Here is a 25645-nt window from a genome sequence, read left to right on the forward strand (position 1 = left end):
AGATCTTTGTATGAATCTGACTGATCTATTTGTTTGTGCTTTCATATACAATAAATAAACGATAACGATAATTTTATCCCTTTTTAAAAATTAATGAATAACAATTTTAAATTTTATGTACATAACAATTCCGGTAAAAGTAATTAATTTAATGTATACTGCGTGGAAATAAAATATTTTAATACCCAAGGGTGACATACTTTAACTACTGCACACATTGCCTTGTATAATTTTATTTATATATTTTTCTAGTGGTCGGCCGCTTCGCCGACATAAAAATTATATCGACATTTAATTTTAATTTAGACGAAGTACTGGTAGTAATATTAAAATAAAAAATTAAATATGTAATGTAAAATTTATTGCTTCTTTGTTTAATCTGTAGGCATACGTATACCATTTATTTGATTGAATTAAAACTTTATACAGGCTGTATGCAAATACCGTTTTAAATATATTTTTTCACTCTCATTTATTAAATTGTTAATAAATGTTTTAATTTAATTTATTAATATAGAAAAGGAAAGTAACAATCTCTTAATATCCGATAGGACTGGGCTATGGCCTAAATTTGAGGCTTCTCTTGCACATGTGAATGATTTTTGTCAGACACATACGTTATGATGTTTTCCTTCTCAGCCGAACATAAGATGAAAATTCTGTGGTACTAGTCGAAGGAACTGTAATCTTCGGTAAAGATTAACGTATTCCATAGCCTAACGTTTATTTAAGCGCGAAAAAAGTTCTAGTCAGACAAACGAAATTAATACAAATAAACGGTAAGTGCTTAAGCGTCGTATGAAAAATGACGCCATATTTTACCGGCTCCAAGCGAAAGACAAATTATTGATGTTCGGTGAATTTTAGAGCGTTTGTATTGATATCGATAAATTACCCTCGTCAAATTGACGTGATGTTTAGTGATGTCATAGTTTAACATTTGCAAGTTAAATAGTTAATTTATAAAACATGTAACGTTAATATTTTTTATTTTTTATTTGACCGTTATATGCAGTAAATAAAAAATAAAAAAAATAAATGCAGATTGTTCATTAAATACAAAATCCTGAGGATTTTGCGTGACACTAGAATTCAATCAGTAAATCAGTTCATTTCTTGAAGAGCGGTGGTCTTCCTGGAAGGTCTCTGGGTTCTAAGGCAGTCTTGAATGACGCGTTTATAAATATATTAAAATAATGTTCCACCATTCCATTTTTTTGAATTGTTGTATCCCAGGTCACTCCTGAGTCCCACAACGCATTGACGATGTAAGGAATGGTTAAAATGAGTGACAGTGCCAATGTCAATTGGCAATGGCAGCATTTACCGTCAGATGGCCTATTTGCCAGGCCGCCTACTTATGCTGTAAAATAAAGAAAAGATTCACACTAAAATAAAAAATGTGATAACTCAAAAATGGTTCATTTTTGCAACATGCATGTGGGGTTAAAATTATTGCAAATAGTCACCCCTATCACCTCCTAACGGGAATACGGCGAATTACCAATAACCCTGTATATATCTGTTAATTTAGTTTCCAATATTTCCCTTGTAATTCCTTGTTGTTACATCAACTTCAATACTGTAATTTTCAGATAGATCATAACGGTAATTGTTCTAACATCTGTAATCTTCTGTTCTGTTTAATCCACTTTTCAATGGAAACTTTTTCTCTTATTAGTTTTGTAATTTATCAGATCCTAGGTCTATCTATTCACTAATTTCTACGTATACCTATCTACTATACATAGAAATAAATTGATCAAAAGCGATGAATAATTGATCATTACTGTCCTAATTACTTTCAGTTACTCCATTCAGATAGGGAAAAAGTTAAAGTCATCTGGTTACTCTCTAATGACAAAAACTCCCCTAATGTTTCAGATAATCACATGTAGGGAGGATCGGCTAAGTCAGATTTGGCTCATTCAGAACATGCGAATAGAAATCTCGATTAATTACTGAAAGAGAGTTACCTAGAGTTAGTTAGAGTATGATTATGTTATATTAAGAAAAGGGCACAATAACAGTGACAGGTGGGGTGGGCTTTGTCCCGTCTGTGCAGTTACCAAAACATATTATTTTCTTCCGTCAAACTGCAATACTTAATATTCTTGTGTTTCAATTTGACGGCGTAGATTACTATGAGCGGTGGTGACCACTTACCATCAGCTGGTCTAAAGTCATGGTACCAAACTAAGATTTTTTTCAAGTTCCTTTTCTACTTGAAATAATTGATTTTCCAAGATTTCATAAATTTCGAGTTCAATTTTTTGAGCTTAATTTATATTTATAATTCATGTATTGCTCTTCTCTATACGAAAACGTTACAAGGAAACCTGTATCGCATGTAATTATGACACATGTGTATACGGAACAATGTGGAAAAAAAAGGCCACGCTAAATGTCCAATGGTAATTTCATATGTGTTACGTACTCTTTTAGAGAACTAATAATACCCATTCACTACACTTGATGATTCATATCGGTTAAATCTAAACATGCGAACATAACATATATAGATTCTATTTCCACCAAACCTACGTCACGCAAGCAAAGGCTAATTTTACAATGCTTATAAATAAAAGGGCATTACTTTATATGTATTAATACGATACGATATTCCACGGTTTTTGTTTTGCAGCATTATTCGTGCAAAATGTATGCCCAAAAGATTCAATTTAAAGAAATCAATGGACTCGCATCTCAAGTTATATTTGATAATGTTTTATACTTACTAATAAATATGAAGGATTTTCCAAACAAAAAGGTACAATGTTCAATCATGTTTGTTGGAAAACTATACTTACAAACCTCGCTGAGTTATTTTCGCCGGCTCTTCTCATGTCTGAGATATATATTTTCAAACCAGTGGTTGATTTATCAGTAAGCAAGTCTAATGTTTCTTTATTGAATATTGAATAATAATCATATTATAAAGAGAGCTTTGTTAGTGTTATAAAACTAAAAATAATCTCCAGAACTACTGTATAAAAAATCTTGTATTATGTGAAAGGTACATTATTCCAGATGGATATGGGTTATGTACTGTACATTACCTACATTCATGACAATTTTCGTCCACTTAGTCAAAAAAAATTGGGCGTCGTGTAAATTAAATACACTGCTTATACACGCAATTGTATATTTGTACAACTATACAGTTAAAATTACACGAAAATATTGTTTAGCTAAATCGAACCCTTATTTTATTCCTACGAAGTTGGGACGGGTATCTTATATTGCATAAAGATTTTGACTTTGAGTAAAAAAAAATATCCCGAAGTGAATATGCTTATTAAAAAAATGAGTCTATTTTAAACATCGGTTCATCCCTTAAATATAAAAAAGACTCTGGATCTGGTCATGCATACTAACCTTTGTCAATTTCTATTTGATCGTATTAACAGCGGAAGGAACTTCAGATTTTTACCTTTTGAAAAGGTCATGTGATTTAAAGTAACAAGCAAATTCGAACTTTATGTTTAAACAAATTCAGTTTACTTTTCTTTGTTAGAAAAGTTAGGAAATTTTCTTTTCTATCTCTAATACAATTTTATTATATCTTTAAGTGAAGGAAAAGTCTTTTATTACGCGACCGAGTCAAAGCGAAAGAGTGTATTGCATTTACTTAATTAGTATTTTATGTTTATGAAATAAATTTCAGCATCTGTTCGGACATCGATCCTGTTAGACCGATTATGATGAAATTTTTTTGTTGTATTCATTTTGTTGCGTCTTGCCATTTGATGTTCGGTCACTAGTCGCTATGATAATATACGTATACATCGGCTGGACAATATTTGTCGGATGTTGATTGCTTCGTAATTGTAATATATACGCTACAATAAGTATAAAATCTGTACTTCGTTGTATATTGCTAAGAAGCCAACACTAAAATGAATTTAAAGAATAAATGATTCGATAGGACCGATGAGTTACAGCCTATACTCTGACATTTTAAATGATTTGATTTTACATGGTGGATACGTCGTTCACCTTGCTTAAGTGGACGTTACCATTAAACACACGTCGCGCTGATCTCATGCTCCTGTGGTCTGTCCTCTATTTACAGAAAAAGTATTACAGGTATTTTTAACGTGACCTCTTGAGCTGTTTTAAGAGAAGAGATGGGTTAGACGCAAGTGACAAAAAATGTTCATTTTTATTTTATTTAGTAATTAAGGAATGCTGATTATGTAGTTTCATACAATCTTATCTCTTACAAAATATACCAAAGTTTCTAAAAATAATTGAAAATACAGTGATGATGCTTTTATCTAAAATTTATAATTGAATAAAATATGTTTTTGTTTCAGTGGCTTGCTCAACCGTTACGGTGACCAAGTGTCAAGCTGCTCTCCGTACCCTGCAAGCATTTCCGTTCTTCAAGCCGACCTGCCTCTGTCGGGAACCGAATGTGGATCCCGAGTGCAATTCCTTCCGCGACTTCTTGTTCGACCATCCCTGCGTGTTTGTAATGAAGAAAGGTAAGAAGGAAACTATTACTGAAATGTCATTATGTACTCCGATTTTGAGGATGAGTGAGCGAATGTAGCCACAGGCACAAGGGACGTAACATATTTGATCCCAAAGTTTACATTGTACGGAATAGTTAATGTTTCTTACAGTCCAAATATCTTTGAGCAGTTGGCATCAAATGGTCTATACCCCGCCGTAGCATACTTAATGTGTGATATTTATATTGTGTACCTACTTGGTCATCTATTAGCAACTTATTATTTACATTATCTATAACCTTTATGATATTCAAGACTTTGTATTTTAAACATCAAGTAAATATAAAAGTGTCAGCCTGTAAAGACTTTCCTTCTGAGAAAACTTGGAGTGTATTCTATCATGCTCACATACGTATTGCATTTGACATAATATTCTCATTGAACACCGATCATGAAAAAACAGTAAACACAAACTACACCCAATCACAAAACCTTATTCTATTACGATTATCTTAGTCTAATTATCTTAATCACTGAGGCAATACGGTTCTCATCTCGAACATATGTATAGTTTTATGATACATATAATCAGAAGATATGTGTGAAACTTTGTCAGGTAGAAAAAGGTAACAGCTAAAACACGAATATTTTAATAAATGAAATGGAAAATCAATACTATTCGTGATTAAAAATTCGTATGTGTATGTCAGTGTGATAAAAAGGAAATATGTGAAAAAAACAGTTGCATGAAATAAGCTAAATGGAAAGGTTAAAGGCTAACCAGTAGGCAATATACTTTTACGTAACACAGGTCTTATTTGGCATTGGTCCAGATATAAAGAACTACCTGCAAGAGGCCATGAATGTTATTATTAGAAGGTCTGTATCGATTTTTGTTACCCTACATTGGCTGAGTTATAATCGACTGCAGTTGAGCTAATGGCTAGCTTTTAAGGCCGCATATCCTAAGGTCGTCTGTTCAACTCCGACCATATAATAGTAATTGGTTTTTTCTGTCGAGAAATTCTCAATAGCAGCCCGGAATTACAAGAACTACAGTACCTCAAATGCACTTATAGCTATTGCTTATACATCTAAACTGTCTCCGGTCTTACTAGATTTACTACTTGCTATAATTAAATTGGTACTTAACTGTTACGTTTCATAAGAGAATGATGAAATAGAGAGTGCACTTGTATCTAATGAAAATCGAAGAAGAAAACATGAAACTCTATAATATGCACTGCGCCGTTGCCTAAATTCACTTGAGAATACAATGACTGTCAAATCTGTCAAGGGAACGTCATAATATAATTGTGACCAAAACAATGAAAAGATGCCCGTTAGCTAATCCCTAGTAATGTGCCACCACATTACTAGGGATTGGCCATCAGATTTGCGAATTAATCTATGTCCGGAGCCTAACGGAACAGGTATTCTGCTGGCGTTAAGTTATATTCTCAGACCCTCCTGTTTCAAAACCATGACTGTTTTCGACATCTTGCTCGATTTTTACCATAAAAAATACTCTAAAATTTAGAGTTTTTACCATAAAAAATACTCTAAAATTAGATTATGTAGTATGTGAAAGGATTTGGTGCTTCGTATAATATTAGACAAAAACCCTAAACCATTATCGATTATTTGAGACCCTTGTACCAAATTTAATGTATTTTTTTGACAGAAATTCTTACAAATTTTGCTTAATTTTCCAATATCAAATCAATGATCGATCGAACAATGATGAAGAAATCAATTCACTAAACAGTATTTATAAGCATAGCTGATGTCTATAAGGAAAACATAGGTATTACCAAAATAATCGATCGACTCAAAAACGAATGAGCTCCATTGACTATTCACGTGCTTAAATGTATTTGTAATTCTGTGGCCTTTTGATAAAAGAACCACTATCAATAACCCTTGCTTTTGGTAATCCGAACAATGAATTCATTGTTTTATACAACATATACCTACCATTTCATTGCTGGTAATAGTGATAATAAATTGTTTGGCAAATGACAGCATTGTATTTTACTCAAATGTAGGTACTTAGACTTTTTTTTAGCATCAGCACCATTCATCTCTCACTTGGTACTGATTAATCACATACGTAGCCGACGATAATTTTGAACTAGCATGATGAAATAAATATAAAACTTCCTTATGAAAATAAAAGCATGTTTACTGATCATTAATACTAACTTGAGGTCGATGATTCTAATTTTATTACGATCATATTATTTATTTACCTTGAAAATTAAGTTTATCGTTCATTTACCTACGTGGTAACGCGCGGACATTTTATTGGCTCAAAGTTCAATGACAGCGAATCGATACACTTTGAAGTAACGATAAGTTTAATTATTCAGTAACTTCACTACGATATGGCTAGAATTTAAACTGAAGTACGTGCGAGAGTAATTAAAATAGACGACAACAAGGAAGGAGTCCCTGATATGCTATATAATGATAATGCCTTTTGAGTTTGCCTTCGAGTATTCAAAATACCAAAAATTCTTAATTAGAATAGGCGTTTGAATCGAAAAGGATTTCTTATTAAATTGAAGATAAAGTTACCACCTACTGGGTATATAGCCTTTAGAAAGTAGAACCGATGAGGAAATCTGTTTAGTTTAATTCATTTCAAATTAAATTTACAACAAAATTAGTACGTTCAAAATTAAGATCGACGAACATAAAATACTCGCTTTTTACCAAATGAGGTTTTATTAGATCATAGGCTGCAAATGAATTAATAGGTAAAGTTATAAATACCGGTTCAAAGAAAGATTACCGATCTTGTGGTCCAATCTGCCTAACTGTCAACATACTTTTGACCCCACAGTCGAGGGAGATACGAATAAGAATATTCTTATACCAACCAACAAATCAAAACCAAGCATAGTCATAACATACAAATTTAATATTCAATTTATTATAAACTATAGAACGCAAAACGTATTTAATTAACCAGTAATTGTAAGAAAATATACATTCGATTCGTAATTGATTCAGAGAAATTAAAACATTATTCAGCGAATAAATTGTTATCACAAGAAATAAAACTTATATCTAAACGACGTGAGTCGTATGCCATAAGTTTTATCGGGCGTAATAGTAATTAGTCTGGGTAAAAATAATTTAATTGGTACTTGATATAATATTATTATTTCTTTTACTGAGACCACTAATTGGAAACCTAAGCCCAAGCTAATTGGGTAATATTTATGATTTGTCCAAAAATAAATGCGACTTATAACGGAATAGGCTTTAGCCATTGAGCCTTAAGACAAACTAAGAACAGTCATGTCAGCTGCCTTGTTAAATAGTTTCAGGAGTTGAGACAGGGTAATTAGTGTAACTATTTTCGTTAATTTCGGTTACACGACAGAAATGTTTAAACAGCATTAGGTTGACTACTTATGTTTTTCGTTTAAGAAAATTGGTAAAAAACAAATCAATAAGAGCCTACTTCATTTAGTGAAATATATTTTGATACGTGTTTTAATTAAATTTTTTTAATAGGAAGCGCTTTAGCTACTTGAATCTCAATCGTAATGACGAAAACATCCTCAGTTCCATATCCCTTAAAATTAATAACACCAATAATTCTTATTTAAACTATTCTTACAGAAAAAGATCCGTATCCAGTTGAGACTCTGCCGACTTGCACGTATGCCCTCAGTGTCTGCCACAATGAAAAGGCCTGCTCTGTGCTGTTTGAACGCTTTAAGAACGCCTGCAAAGCTCGTGATGGAGAATGCCGTATGGAAGACAGGTAATTCTGGGAATACTAATATCATCGCATCATTAAAAGATTCAGTGTCATATTAACCTTGAAAATTATAATTCCTATTGCCATCTATTTGCCATCAATATAAAATAATCTTCTAACATTATCCCTTAATTTAAATAGCTTTAAAATTATGTTACTGACTTGTCTATAAGAGAAGCGATGATAACGGAAATTATTATGAATTTGGTTTGAATATTAGTTGAGTAGAGCCATTGAATCACCAGCACTAAAAGCTATCTAATTGCTTTCAATCTTCGAATGTCTAGTCAATTTATTCAAAGAACAATTCATTTTGTTGCCGAACAGTAGTAATTTCAATGAAGCTATCGCTTAATTATAATATAACAAATGAGACGTCATTTCTGGTAAAGTAATGTATGGATTTATTATTATATCAAGGAAATATATAGACGTTAATGAAACAAATCGACTAGGTATACATCAGTCAGCAATAGGAATTGATTTTTCAATATTCTGGGCTCTAATCACGAAGATTTTATTGAGGTTTTTATCACTATGATAAGATTAATTATATTAAGATAATTGTTTTAAATCTGTAAGCGAATCTCAGTACCCAATTTCGAAATGACTAGCCTAGATTATACAGAGCAACGAGTTAAAATTAATTTTGTGGAGACGCGATCAATAGTCCAATTTTATCGGACACTTTTAACAAATTGGACTCCAAAACTTTAGGAAATTTGTCAGGGGGTGAACGATTCGACCTTTAGAAATTTAGTAAGCGTTGTGACTGTTCTTATTAGATAAAGATGAATTTGTAAGTTTATTATAAATTGTGACTGGGTTTGTATTTTAAAAACAAAATTTGTTGATTATTGAATTTATTCCGCAATTCCTCAAGACAATAATCAGATGATTGATGATAGATAATTCGGTTAAATATTAAAATAAATCAAACTAATTGCTACAGTCTGTTCCAATTTCGACAGGAACAAAGATGTAAATATTGATCTTGAATTGTCATGACATTATCAACTTCTAAAAAAATAGGTATCCATTGTAAATTCCTGAAAAATATTGCGGTTTGATGTCAGTGAAAGGGTTATGGAAAATATGGAAATTAAAATGAGTATAGATGTAAGTAGCTACATGGAATAGAGTCATATAATACAGAAAGGTACATTTATTAGAAACTCATTACAGTACATAATACAGCAGAACTACATGCAATACATAATTCTGAAGTTTGTGTATCTACTCCTGACATTGAAATAGGCTATACAATATATCCATATCTAAAAACACTCGACCGTAACTTTCATAATCGCTGTGTCATCTATGAATTATTGTGTACCATCAAACATGTCCCCTATCCAAAGTGGCAAATCCCTGAAGTAATTTTCTAATGGCTGTCCATTGTATGCTTTTAGGTCACCCAGTTTGAATAATTTGCAAATGCATATCTGTTATTATTTGTAGATGTTATAATTGTGGTAATATATATATGTACATTGTACATAAATGAGTAACTGATGATGTGTTCCACTGCTGAAATCTCATGGTAATAACCCAAGTCAGCTCAGGTTTCCTTACGATGTTTACTTGGTGGTAGGGCTTTGTGCAAGCCCGACTGATACCACCCACTTATCAGTTATTCTACCACCAAACAACAGTACACAGTATTGTTGTGTTCCGGTTTGAAGGGTGAGTGAGCCAGTGTAAACAAGCACAAGGGACATAACATCTTAGTTCCCAAGGTTGGTGGCACATTGACGATGTAAGAAATAGTTAACATTTCTTACAGCGTCTTCGTTCTTGCATTGTCTATGGGTGACGGTGATCACTTACCATCAGGTGGCCCATATGCTCACCCGACAAACTATTCAAAAAAAAAAAATCACAACAAAATTCATTGGTGCTTGACGGTATTTTTAACTAGCAATCTTCGTTTAAGATACACGTGTGATATTACAGGGCGATATTTAATATAAACATTAATTTTAAATTCGAATGCACAAACTTTTATTCGTGACAATAATACATTGTACAATACCAAGAAATTACCATGTAAGGTCGTTTTCAAAGGGTTTTTTTCGTAACCTATCTGACCTAGCTCACGTAAGCGTAATACTGATACACATCAATACATAGTTTACTTTTATGTAACAACAGTCCGGTTGACTTAACCATGTCGGGGCCCTAGGTAATATAGTTTATCTAGGTCTGCTGAATTGTATTCATAATTAAAATGATCTGAACTATATAAAAATATATCCTATCACTATCATATATCACTTGTATTCAATAACTTCTTGAACAATTAATTTTGTAAAACCTTGTTTCTTAGTATTTGGAACCCACAGGGTCCTAAACCAATCTGGGGCCCGTCCGTACAGCGTAATGGATAATCCAGCCCTGCCAATACTATAACAATATTTTTCATACATAATTAAAACATTATTTTCCATATATCGCTGATATCCTGAAAATGGAAATAAAATTAATATTCTTGAAGCATTTTAGAATTAAATTAAATTTTATCTGACTTGGACCTAAAACACCATTAATTTTAAAATGTTCTGATTACCATCTGACCTTTTGCACGTGAAGGACATTTGATTTGGCCGGCTTATGAGCTTTTATAGGCACGGAAGGGGGTAAATTTCAATGTCACAAGCAATTGGCATATAAAGCGATTAAAAACGTAAACATTTTCGAAAATACTGTAATATGGTTATTACGTACTATCAAGTTTTAAAGATCTGATAGAGATGGAAGGTTGGAAGTTTTTATAGCCGTTAATAATGGGCTATAAATTTAGACTATAAATAAATAACGTCATTAATAAAATAAGGACCTTATAGTTGTTATGCTTCATAAAATTTTCCTTAAAACTTAAAAGCAATACGTGTTATTATAAAAAAATACTTTTTCTTTTATATTTTGTAAGTGGATGAAATGAAAATCAAATACGATGTACAGAAACTATTATAATTAAATTGATTTAATCATGCATGCAATTAAATTAATGACTGGTCTTAACCATCTGAGTAGTTCCACACACTCAGTTATTCCAAACGTGGTTTGCGGTAAAGTTGGTCACTTACCATTCGAATGGTAAGTGATTTAGTGTAATTACAAGAGACATAACAACTTACCTATTGTTGCCCAGTATAGATAGTGCAAGGGATTATATTTACAGTCCCATTGTTTATGGAAGCTGTCAAAACTTTCCTTTGGTTTTCATTTATCTTGCTCTTACTTGGTAGTACGCTTTTTATGAGCCTATCTGGGGTCACTCGATCAACAGATATTTTACCGCCAAATCAATGGTCAATGTTGTTATATTCCGGTATAAAAGCTGAGAATTATGAGGCCCGTAGTCATGCTAGTTCAGCGTAACTACAGACACAAGGATATGTCCCTTCTTCATCATCTTAATTCCATGGTCCTTGCTAGTTACCAGATTCGTGGCGCATTAGCGTTGCAAGGATTGGTTAATATTTGAGTGCTAAAGTATGTGTTGGTTTATAACCACTCACATCTAGGCCATCTATTTGGCTTGCTGCCTAGCTATGCTATAAAAAAAATCATCATAATAATTTATTTAAATACTTTATTGACCATCATATATTAAATGGGACAAAAGGCGGACTTAATACATGAAGGCATTCTCTGCCATTAAACCTTTAGGTCAAACAGAAAACTATGAAGGCGGTAATTAGGAATTGACTTGAATTTAATTAAAACAATAAAGAAGATACAATTATAAACATATAGTAATGAAAAAAATTGTATATTCAAAATGTATTTACTTTTCTTATCTATACAGGGAAGCTTGCCGTGAAGCCTGGGCTGGTCTGCGTTTATCTCCATTGTTTGGTTGTATTTGTCCCAACACTCACATGAAGAAACGCTGCGACCGCATCTTCGCTGTAGTCAACCACAACCCGTGCGTCGGTGAGTAAGACATTCGCTAGATCTGTGTATCGATTTTGAGTGAGAAATTTCGTCAATTCATCATCGTTCAAAATTGAAATTTATAACAACGTTCTTTCATTAAAAGACTTTTTTAATACAAGGCAATAAATTCGATACAGTTTAAAAAATGGTTTCCGACATATTATTTACTTATATGAATATAGTAAAATCTTCAAGATTTTTTTTTTTTATTTGATGAAGGACTTGAAAGAGCTTCCTCAGTTTTAAAATGAATTAAACGGATACCCACTGACAATGTTCTGAAGGTGCGATCTCATAGGAGACACCCTCAGCACGAACGTCACGTCACGTTCGAAATGACGCAAAATTCAAGGCTGGGTCTAGTACTCGCCCTAACGTCCGGTAACGCTGTAAAAGCCGGCTACTGGCTCTTACATGTTTCAAAAAAAAATTAAACGGGTTCAAACACTATTATGAAATATACAAATAGAATTGTCTCTAAATTCCTTCCTCGAACTAATATAAGCCGTTCAAAAATAAACTCAAGACGTACTGCCATAATTGTCTAATTAATTAAGTTATCTGGAAATCCAATCGTATTCATAGACGCTGCAGGCAATTATCAGAATTTGAACAACATTACTATTAAGTATTATACATATGTCGTCTTAAAATATAACATTACAAAAAAAATAAGAACCAATATTTTAAAAGTACTATTTATAAAATACAATTACATAATTTCAAATGAAATATTTATAAGGAAAATTTTCTTTTACACCGATTCAACTTTTAAATTATATTAATGACATACATAATTAATATATCTTATCAAGTATCAGTCCACGTTCCTTCCAATAACCACTAAGTAACTAATATAATAGTCATAACTACGTAATATCGCATCCAATAAAGGAATATGATTCAATATACGTAGGAAAGTTTGATTCATTTCGCGTAATCCCCTCTGAGTTCTTATTGTTGAGTAGGGCTGCTCAAAAATTATATTTAAATATAGAATCGAAATTTCATAGAGATATATATATATATATACTTACACACAAGTATGTTAAACTACATACAAGACTCAAAAACAAATGTAATCATGTAATATGCATAGTATAAAACAAAGTCCCTTACTGTTGTCTGTCTCTATGTATGCTTAGATCTTTAAAATTGTGAAACGGATTTTGATGCGGTTTTTTTCAATAGATAGGGATTTCCGAGGGGAAAGTTTTGACATATAATACATGGACAATATATTAAAGTAATCAGTATTGCACCTATGCGAAGCCGAGTCGGATCGCTTATCTTTACTATAATGTTAAACGTTTAACACACACTAAAGCCCATTACACAATGAAAAAAATAAGATATTAGAGATAAGGAATAAAGAACAAGGAATAAGGAATAGCACAGCAACCAAAACACAATACACAATACAGCTGTTAGTTTTATGACACTCCGTTGAAAAAATGCCCCGCGATTGGCTGGCTATAAGAAATAAGAAACAAATTCCTATTTATTATATAATTATATTTCTTATTTATTATTCCTTATTTTTGAATTATGAATTGATTAACGGTGCTGCCATTGCTGGATTCCGCTTTTCCTTATTCCTTATCTCTTATATCTTATTTTATGTGTAGGGCTTAAGATATAAGACACGTTGATATTTTTACGTGGAGGGGCACATATTACCTTCTTCCAATGTCAAATCAATAAAGAAGATAAAAGCGTTCTTGTTTAATATAGATGCATTATATTACTTTCGAATAATAATAGTAAATGAAACATTATCATAATTAATAATAAAATATAAGATTTATACAATAATGGTTAATTTATAACACATATACTAGAATAAATGCGCTATTTTTATGATAATAAGAGTTTTAAGTTACACAGTTTTGTTAGAAATATTAAGAATAAAATAAAAATGGCTCCCAACTATAACTACATTATAAATACGTTTATATATATTTTGTGTAACTATATTTCTCTTTTACACAATATTTATCGATATATTTCGGGCGATTTGCCTTAAATAAAGCAATATGTTGTAAATGCCTGTTCCCGGAAAATAATGTATTGAAAAATATAACATATTTTGATAGTAGTGCTATCTGCATGCATTGAACAATTTTGGTATTTAACAAAACGTCGTGTGGTCAACGCATCTCCGGTTTCCGAGTGAACTTTTGACCACAAATTTAATATTTCACTCGCATGTTTCAACTTCATAGTATGTATTGGACCAATTAAAATTGTTTGCGTTAGCGTGACCGACGGGTATTTTTCTTATGTAACATGTAACTTAGCATGCTTCTATTTATTTCGTGTTAAATGCCTTAAGTGGATAAATTGCAACGTTTTAAAAGAAATGTTACATTATGAATTTTTACTAGTAATATTATATATAAGCATTTTTATATATAAAAAAAAATCTTTGTATTATTATGCTGAGATGGCCCAGTGGTTCGAACGCGTGCATCTTAACTGATGATTGCGTGTTTAAACAAAGGCAAGCACCACTATATATATGTGCTTAATTTGTGTTGATAATTCATCTCGTGCTCGGCGGTGAAGGAAAACGTGAGGAAACGTGCATGTGTCTAATTTCATCGAAATTCTGCCACTTGTGCATTCCACCAACGCATTGGAACAGCGTGGTGTAATATATTCCAAACCCTTTCCTTAATGAAAGAGGAGGCCTTATCCCAGCAGTGGGAAATTTACAAGCTGTTACTTTACTTTTTTTTTAAATGTAAGTATTTTTAAGGGTACAATTTCTAATGATGTCACTATTTGGTATCGATGAAGAAAAATATCTCGGGATAACTTTCATGTGTCATGTGAATTTCTCTGTCATGTGTACCTGTGACTTACAGAAATAATATACTATGTCATGTGTACCTGTGACTTACGGTAATAATATACTACAGTAATAATACATAAAAACTCAATAAAGTGTGTCCGGGTTGGGATTCGCAACTTTGAACTAAGATTTCTTTCTTTCTTTCTTTCTTTAAAACTAGATGTCGCCCACGGCTTAGCTTGCGTTTTAGAGGGCTGGTTATTACGTATTAAAAAAGTAGTCTATGCATGTCCTTCCTTAGAATTCTAGTTGCTTCACACCTAATTTCATCAAATTCGGTTAATTCGTTTGGTAGATACAGATAGCCAGAGTTAATTTTACATTTACAATATTAATATAGATTAATAAATAATAAATATTAAATATATTGGAAAGTGACAACCCTATAACGGTCTAATCCGCGGTCGAGATCTCCCAGCATCCTAGCTAAGACTTTAGTTCTGTAAATCAATCTTGACCTTTCTCTTTACGAGTAGCTTTGACTTTTATTAAACCCTTTAATACTTCATCTCTCTTAATTAATACCTATTGTTATACAATTTTTCACATATATGTATATATAGGTGGTGGTATGATATTGCGCCCTCTCAAGGTAATCAATTATTTTAGTAATAATTTAAACTTAGAATAATTAAAAAAAAAAGTATTTTGCCTATTTATTACATTTCATTATAATTTTATCTTATATAATTTTAAATTAAAATAAATTACTTAAATTTAATTTTTTATTTAACTGTCATCCAAACTAACGTGACATATGTCAGGGTTAGAAAAAACTTACTGAATAGTAAACCTCTTTCTTTTTATGAAGTCGTTTATAAATAACTATAAACTATTATTTTAATAAAACAATTTCATTTTAATTAAAATGATTATTGGTCCATTTTTGATACGAATTTGTCCAGCCCATTTCATTATCATGAAATAAACTTGGGATTTGTTATATGGGATTATGTTGATTATATGGGAATATAATTACGTCCAGAGTCTATATATATATCTCGTCAAATTAATTTAACATTTCGAAATTTAAATTAATTTAACGTCAAAAATATATCTGTCTCATTCTGACATCTACTATTGACTACTGACTATTTACTTGTATAATCTGTGGTTGAAATTTCAAAATACTACAAATAAAATATCCGAATTGAATACGGTTTATACGTAAACTATATATTTCCTCGAGACTTTCTTTAGTCGCGTTATAAAACGTCGCGAGTCCATTGTAGGTTAAGAGTCGTACGTTTAAGCGTTGTGTCGTGAACCTTAAAATGTGTTAACCGTACTTTGACAAGTAAAACTTTGCGTTGTGCTGAAACATACACGATAAAATACATATAAATCTTTAATAAAGTTGGTCAGTGGATATTATCGACTTTACGACGGCACATGGGGCAATTGCCCAAGGCCCCCATCCTGAGAGGGCCCCGAAGAACCAAGAGTTTCTGTCACACTTTGAATGCTATGTATATTTTTGAAATTTTCGTATTTGTACGATATAACTTAACAAAAGACTAGAGACGAATGTCAATATAAAAAGTTTTAAAAGTATAGACAGGCTCTTCATGATAGAAATAAGTATACCATAGCCATAAGATTGTACAACCAATCAGATTCCAAAGTATTTACGAAAATGACCGCACCGTTTATTTGAAACAATACTTAAGACCTCGCCTTAAGCAAATTATTGTACATGTTACTAAATATCTTCCAAAGGGCCCCAAATTCCCAGAAGAAGGGGCCCAGAATAGCTTGAGAAAGCTCTGTGAGTGGATAATTATGAGTCCATAGATCCCGAGATTGTGGTTTCAAACCGAGTAACAGACCAATAATAAGTTATTGACTTTTATGGGCTAAGTAGTCCAAAGTCAGGAAATCAGGAAGTTTGCGCTCCCGTACATCGATAAGACCGTAAGGCCGATGATCTTACGCCTGAACTTTCCAGTAGTATTTTCTATCCCATCGGATAATGAAAATGATCGGTTAATTTACATACTTACGTAATATAATATGCCTAGTTGCCTTGTCTCTCTCTCTGTTAAAAATGGCCGCGGTGAGTGTAGTCAGTGAAGAGAGGGTCGTATGTAACTAACAAACTTGTCACATGCAGGTTTCCTCACGATGTTTTCCTTCACCACTTGAGCATGAGATGAATTATAAAGACAAATTAAGCACACGAATCAGCGGTGCTTGCCTAGGTTCGAACCCGCAATCATCGGTTAAGATGCACGCGTTCTAACCACTGGGCCATCTCGACTCAACTAACAAACAAATAAATCAATTAAATTTAAATTAACATGGTTATTTTTATTATTATAGTTATTAATTTCGGGATATCTACCATGTTTTTTATTTTTGTTCGGTTTAGCTCGATATTTCGACATTATCTACGAATGTCTTGTTCACGAGACTTTCGTACATAATGTCGAAGTTTATTCTTATTTATAAACGATTGCATAAAAAGAAAGAAGTTTACCATTCGGTTTTTTCAAACTCTGACATACAACACGTAGCTTGGAATTTTGTAAATAATAAATAAAAAATGCTGCTAAATTATTCTTATTTTAAAATGTAAAGATAAGCTAAGCAAACATAGGAAAATGACTTGTTCAAAAAGCTTTCGTAGATAATGTCGAAATATAGAGCTACACCGAACAAAAATAAAAAACATGGTAAATATCCCGAAATTAATAACTTTAATAAATTAAAGAAAATCAAAGAAATAATAAACAGGCATTCATTTTTCACGAATCAGATTAACTTTACCAATTCTCGTGAAAATGTGACGTCATATGCCATATTTTATGTGATATCGTTCATTCAATAAATTAAAATAAAATAAAACGATACGCGGTAAAAATATAACGGCACTAATCTAATTTTATCACGCCAAACACGCGTATATGTTTTTTTTTTCCACCAAGGAAACCAATGTTGAGGATTCCTGTGTACAAAATATGGATCGTATTATACGCGATGGCGTTTGATACAGAACTCCGTGGTCGAGTGGACGCCATGCGAGGTCTCGGGTTCGATTCCCGGCTGATTATCTTTAGTTTTCTATGTTGCCTTGGGTCTGGGTGTTTGTGGTAGTTACTTCTGATTTTCCATAACACAAGCGCTTTAGCTACTTACATTGGGATCAGAGTAATGTATTTGATGTTGTTTCATATTTATTTGTTAACTCAGCAAGCTGGATTAACAACATTTTTACTATCTTTTTAAAATAGCAATGTAGGTTGAGTAAAGCATAATGGTTGGTTTAGAGGGAACGACAAAAGCTCAAGGTCAGAATCGTATATACCTCTTTCAATCAAAAGTGACACGTTTATCATTGAAAATGTACTACGAGATACTACTTTTTTAATTACCTGTGTAGTTTAAGTGAATAGCTTCTATCCGGTCTTATAAGTTACTAAATTCTACACATCTAACTAATTAATGTATTGTGTTATCGTATTCGAATCAAATCAAATCAAAACATTTTTGAATCGTCAATATTTAAATACCACCGTTTCAGAGCCTCCAGCGAAAAGGAACGGCAAGAAACTCGCATAGTTGCTCTTTTAAAAATAAACAATAATTAGTGTCCTGGGATGGAACCCTAGCCTAAATCTAGGCGTTCTTTCTAAAAAATAAGATGTGTTTATTTAATTAATAAACAGTCTTTAAACTGAACTTGTAATCAAGCTTATAATTCGATGAATTATGAATACTGGACCAGAATCTGCTCCTGTAGTTACAATTACATTAACGCGTCCACGTCACGAAGAACTCTTCTTTCTAACAGAACTCGTAACCCGTTGTGTGGTTTTAATCTGGTCTTAATTGTGATCATCCGCGCTTGTTTCGCGCAAAGTTTAAAGAAACAGTTGCTTTTGGTTAATCTAACGGACCTTTACAAACCAGCCTGCATCCATTTAAACGTCTTTGCATTGAAACCTCAAGCCAGTTCGTAAATATTCCAACTAAAAATGTCTGAACCGAGATGACCCAGTGGTTAAACCCGAAATCATCTTAACCGATGATTTCGGGTTCAAACCCAACCAAGCACCACTCTATATGTCCTTAATTTGTGTTTATAATTCATCTCGTGCTCGGCGGTGAAAGAAAATATATATATATAATAATAATACATCGAAATTTTGTGCATTCCACCAACCAGCATTGGAACAGCGTCGTGGAATATGTTCCAAACTCTCTCCTTAATGGGAGAGGAGGCCTTAATCTAGCAATGGGTACAGGCTGTCACTTTACTTTACTCTTACTTTTAAAAATGTCTCATCTAAATATCAAGACATAAGAAAGAAAAATAACACAAAAAAGCAAACAAAATATTTCTCGTTTAATATAAAATCCCCTAATCTTCCATAGAGGGTATGGAAGTCTTCGTAACGCCGAAGTTATTTTCATACATCTGAGGAAACATTTTATTCATATCTGTTATGTTAAATAGAAACACGAGGATTTAAAGATCAGCTTGGTTTAACAAACGTAAATTAAATCTGACTGTTGGAAATCTTTATTACATAAGAATATATAACGCACATATGAAATAAGGCTAAGTACACACTTGCTGTTTGTATGATAAAATACAGAATTGCTGTATGAGTGTTTTATAAATGAAATCGTAAGGGGAAAGAGCTTTAGGGTATAAAAATAAAATCAAAAATATGATTTATTCAAGTAGGCTTGTAAAAGCGCTTTTAAATCGTCGTGTTACACAGTATGATCGGTTTGGAAAGTAGATTCTACTAAAAAGAACCGGTAAGACACTCATCTACAAATAATCATCACAATAAAAAAAGGACTAAATAAATAACTTGATCCAAAAAGAAAAAATAACATTAACTCGTTAAAAAATCCAAAGCTGCATATATTTTGATACATTTTGATAACAATATCTTCCCTGATCTAAAAATTATAATGTTATCTGCAGAGATTTCATTTCTATTTGAATGTGCAAATGTTCAGCAAATATCAAAAGTAGTTACGTATTTTTACAGTATAATTTATTCCAAACGAAAAAATATATTCAATTTTAAAACAACCCTACTCATGTATTTGTTTCTCATAGTTTTCCTACGTATAGTGTACGAGATTGTCATCATATACAATAATGGAACATCAGAACATAGTCCAAATATCTACAAAAAATTTTGATTGTATTAATTGCTTCGAAAGTCGGGATTCAATTATTAAAGAAATTGCCAGTGTTAAAACATGACTAGAAACAAATGTATATGTTACTGTAGAAGTACGGACTACGGTAACTCCCAAGATTATCCAGTTCATCGTCACATTTACCAATTCTTAATGGTAAATGTTCAAAAGGGTTTGCGATTCCAATAACCTAACCTAACATATACTGAAATTGAATGGTAAAAGCCCGAAAAAACGTCTCATTTTCAGAAATTCTTACATTTACCAACTCATGTCGGTAAAAACCGGGACTTACTCTTGAAGCTTAAGATTAACCATGGTTCGAACTTTTACAGTAACATATATAATATAAATGTTGCATTTTATTATAATGGATCAGATCCCGTTTCTTAAGTTCGTCTGAAGTTTGAACATAAAGCGTTTTTGACAATTCTCTCGGAAATCTTGGGATGTAAATTTATAAAATATCTTCAATACCAAGAATATGATAGTAACAAAATTACACCTTTTCTTTGATATACACCCGTGCTTATAACTAAATAACACTGTATATAATTAAATAAAAAAATATCGATTCGTCCAAACTAAATGTCATATCTTCTAAACAATTATTAAAACAACTAAAAAGTCTACTAATAATAATAAGAAGAATATCTAATAGAAAATGAATATCTAGATCGTTTAACTGAAAATAAAATTTAAACGACTTTATTAAAGCACATATAAAACGTCACGTTGCATATTGAGCTACTTTTAGAGCTGTTTTTACTAGATTTGAACGCTTGAATCTAGATGTAATTCTACATATTATACACATACATATATGGACAAGGTAATCTTATTTATTATAACCATATCATATATATTTAAAAGTTAAGATGAAATATATTTCATTATCAATTTTTATTGAAGATCTCATTAAAGCGAGATTCAAGTAACGACCCTTGTGAAATTGTGACTTTCAAATTTTTGGAGCATGACGATGATATTTGACATTGAACTAAATATTATTTGTACAATTTTTTTATTCTCATCTTTTATACGTTTCGTATATTTATACAAAAGTTTGATCTATTTTGTTTTGATACAATTTAGTCATATACTTACTTGGTAATACAGCTTTGTGTAAGGCCGTCTGTGTAGGTACCACTTACTCATACCTGGTACGCCAGGTAGCAATACTTATTTTATGCTTTCGATTATAAGGCTTCTGTTATTACAGTGTAATAATAAGGCATAGGGCACATAGCATAGTACATACATTAGTTCCCATAGTTCGTGGCTTATTATCGATGTAAGGAGTGTGTAAAATGTCTGACGGCCCCAATTTCTATGGGCAGTGGTGATCAATTACATTAAGGTAAGGTTATCTTGCCTATTGCCAGTCCACCTAACTTATTCAGACTCACGTGACCCCTTGACTAATCTCTCATTAAGAGTAATTACAAATTACTTACAGACGTCTGAGAAACATATTTACTAGACTAGGCTAACTAGCGAATCTCTTGAGGGTTCCTCAAGGTAGAATTTTAATTCCACATTAGTATCTAGTATATGATTGTGGTGATATATTTGCAAATAGTTAATAAAATGGCTATTCAAATATGATTTCTATAGCCTATTTGTTTAAAGTTCATTATTACTTTGATGTAACCAGCAAAATATGAAAATATCATCATAGCAACTGTGAATGAATCGAAAGCAAAACAGTTTCCACGCGAGTAATTATCACAAGAAGTATTTAACCCTACATTAATTTACTTTCTTTCGAGCTGTCATTTGCAGAGTGAAAGCAGTCCCTTGCCTTAGGGCAGCCATTCTGCCGGTTAACCCGAATTTGACCTTGGAGGGAACGTTCAAAAAGGACCCTGGTCTCGTAGCAATAACAAAGTTTTAATGGAATGTTAATTATAATAATATAATACAATGCTGTTCGAACAATACAACAATATTGTCGACGAGTAGACATGGTCCTTTTGTATTGTAATGTAATCCGTATTAAAAAGACATCAAAGTAGAATATTATGTGGGCAATATAAAATTAATTTTTCGTATATAATTGAAATTGATCAAGATTCATTAGTCTTAGCGAGTATCTATAAAGAGATTACGACGAAAATAATCATTACTATAGATTAATACTACAAATGTGAAAATTATCTGTTTTTCTGCCTGTCTATTGTCCTTTGATGAAGACATAAGCAACCTTCAACTCCAAGGAAGGACTCGGACAAATATCTGAGGATTCACCAACACCCAAAACTCGAAAGAAGCCGCGGTTGGAAATTAGTACGATACAAAGCTTATCAATCAAATACAAATTATACTTATATTGAATATACCACACACATGTAAGTACATCTCTGAAATTGGACTTTTATAAATGGACCATTTTTTCTTATATATATGAATATATAAGAAAAAATGGTCCATCTATAAAACTTTTTTTTTTATAAACTAATTTCTGCGAAGATGCAGTATCGGGCTTTATCATTCATCATTTAATTAATAGACCTTAAAGCATACTGACAAATAGTATAAAAATTTGAGAATTATCATTGTTCTAAAATTAAAATATTGATATCCCTTATTTTTGCCTTCAACAATACTATTATACAATTTCTATTTATAAGCGTTTGTATGCTTTGACAGTCCACTCCAATTATTGTGCGATAAATATTTGGTATCTCGTCGAATTGACTATAATAATAAATTACATGTTTGGAGTATTTACATATAACATATAATGGAAACAATGTTTACTTTACTTGTGAAAATAAAGTATTATTTATCAAACTAGCAAAGTGTTCTTAAAATAATAATAATAAACTGGTTACAATGTTTATGGTTCTCTTTAATCATAATTTGAAAACATTTAGTTATTTTATTAAGGTGAATTGTTTTTGTGTGTCAATATAACAAGAAATTTAAGGTTTGATCGAAGTACTCACCAGTCAGTGTATATTGCACTTGGAACATAATATCATTGCTCTCGAGGATATATTTGCGATGTAAGAAATGGTTACAAATTTCTTACATCGCTAATGTATATGTGCCATAATAACTACTTAATATGAGATAGCTAAAACGCTTGAACTATATTTAAAAAAAGTCATTTGAAGTACTCTACTCATTTTTTAAAAAAATTCTGTATGAGCTCTCATTTTATATACGAGAGATAACTCTCTTTCTTTTTGTATGCTGAAGTGTGGAAGATAAAAAAATAGATTTTTGGACTACATTCTTTTGAATTTCCAATACCCCAAAAATATTTGATATTAATTTATTCAAAAGTCTGAAACTATCATTTGTTGATTACATCAATCACGCCATACTTCACTTAAAACCACTTAGTAATTACATGTGTTATCTATTGCTTTTAGCGCTAACAGATGATCTGATTAGAAAAATGGACCAATCACAGTCTGTTTAGCCACAGGATTAGAACTCGTATTTATGGACACTGGGCAAAATTACTTTTGACCAAACACAAATTCAATATCATTTTAATTACAGTAAGTTTATCCTATACTAGTCGTCTGTAAGTCTGCTCCATACCGAAGTTCGTCCAATGTCGATTTAAAGTCAGTGACGTATTCAGATAACACGTTTCGGTTACTTATTTTTAATAAAGAAGTCATTCTAATTTCTTGGTGGCAGGGCCTTGTGCAAGCCCGTCTCTGTAGGTACCACCCCCTCATCAGTTATTCTACCGCCAAATAACAGTACTCCGTATTGTTGTGTCCCGGTTTGAAGGGTGAGTGAGCCATTGTAACTACAGGCACAAATGACATAACATCTTAGTTCCCAAGGTTGGTGGCACATTGACGATGTAAGGAATAGTTAATATTTCTTACAGCGTCATTGTCTATGGGTGATGGTGACCACTTACCATCAGGTGGCCCATATGCTCGTCCGCCAAACTATACCATAAAAAAATAAAATTGTAATTTAAAATGTATATAATAATATACACTTGAAAATGCGTCATTTGTATTTTTTTTTTATTTTATTGTTTTAAAAAGAATATTATTTATTTACATTCTTATATTTCTGTTAATTTTAAATGTACGCTTAGAGATTGTTAATGTCTACCTATCAGCAAAATTTCTAGACGTTTTTTGTAGAATTGTTTAACATTAAAGTATAAAATATAAAAAAAACACCTTCAGCTAATCAAGTAAATGAACAAAAAAATCACAATTTCTATTCATGCCATACCAAACAAAGGTCATTCTCCCACCCCACCGAAAACATCAATCGAAGATTAATTTAGAAGTCAAGAGTCGATACAGTGGAGAAACAAAAGAAGGGAAATCCATTCAACGTTTTTTTTCCCTTTATATCGAGGGTGCTTTGTGGGTTTCTATACAAGGAAACCTTTATGAAGATTTCTTTTTTTGCCTTTGACACGGTTCTTTCGTTTACAATTTCCACGATTATATCAATGTTTTGCAACGCTATTTCGTAAATTTTTATATTATCAGCAAATTATTTCTTTGATGGTTGGTACGATTTACTGTTAGTACAATAATGAATGGTAACTTCACGTTGTTAAGGTTTTATAAGTAACTCTGTCTGTCTATGTGTCTGTCGCTCTTTTACAACCAAACCGCAAACAAAATTTGGTATGTAGCAAACTTGAACTCCAACAAAGGACAAAGGCTACTTTTTTTGTCTAACACATGACAATGAGCTGAGATGGCCCAGTGGTTAGAACGCGTGCATCTTAACCGATGATCGTGAGTTCAAATCCAGGCAAGCACCACTATATATATGTGCTTAATTTGTGTGTATAATTCATCTCGTGCTCGGCGGTGAAGAAAAACATCGTGAGGAAGCCTGCATGTGTCTAATTTCATCGCAATTCTGCCACATGTGCATTCCAAAAACCCGCATTGGAACAGCGTGGTGGAATTTGTTCCAAACCCTCTCCTTAACGGAAGAGGAGGCCTTTCTCAGCAGTGGGAAATTTACGGGCTGTTACTTTACTTTTAATTTTTTTACATGACAACCAACGCCCTAAAATGAACGAAGCCGCAGGCGAAAACCGGTAAAGAATATTTGAAATTTTATTTAGAATCCAGCTAAGGTTATATTATACATGTTATCGGATAAATGGAAGTACTGTTCGTTTGTTTGTAAATATTTGATAGTAAATTGTCGAAAAAATATAATCGTTGTATATTGTTTTCAATATAATCGCCCCATTTGTTTTGTATTGTTAACATACTAATCTAAAAGATAACTATCGATATTCCTTTATTGTAATTTGAACGCTGTCACAATTTACGATATTTAACAATCAGGCTACATTCATTAAACTAATGACCCTAAAAATTTTCGTGACTCATATATCGGATTTGAAAATTTTATTTCAACGACATATGATTTGTAAAACATCCACGCGTTGAAGATTTATACAGTAACTATTTTTTA

At 32.0% G+C, this 25645-nt stretch overlaps 1 protein-coding gene across 1 annotated transcript in view; it reads left to right on the forward strand.

Annotated features, from left to right (window-relative positions):
- LOC124540537 overlaps positions 1–25645 on the forward strand; it is a 248183-nt gene that overhangs the window by 195372 nt on the left and 27166 nt on the right. Inside the window, exons 3-5 of the mRNA XM_047118193.1 lie at positions 4320–4490; positions 8097–8241; positions 12053–12180. Coding sequence (XP_046974149.1) covers positions 4320–4490; positions 8097–8241; positions 12053–12180 — 444 coding nt within the window. The remainder of the gene's footprint in view (positions 1–4319; positions 4491–8096; positions 8242–12052; positions 12181–25645) is intronic.

This window comes from Vanessa cardui, chromosome 25, assembly GCF_905220365.1.
Source record: "Vanessa cardui chromosome 25, ilVanCard2.1, whole genome shotgun sequence".
Lineage (NCBI taxonomy): Eukaryota > Metazoa > Arthropoda > Insecta > Lepidoptera > Nymphalidae > Vanessa > Vanessa cardui.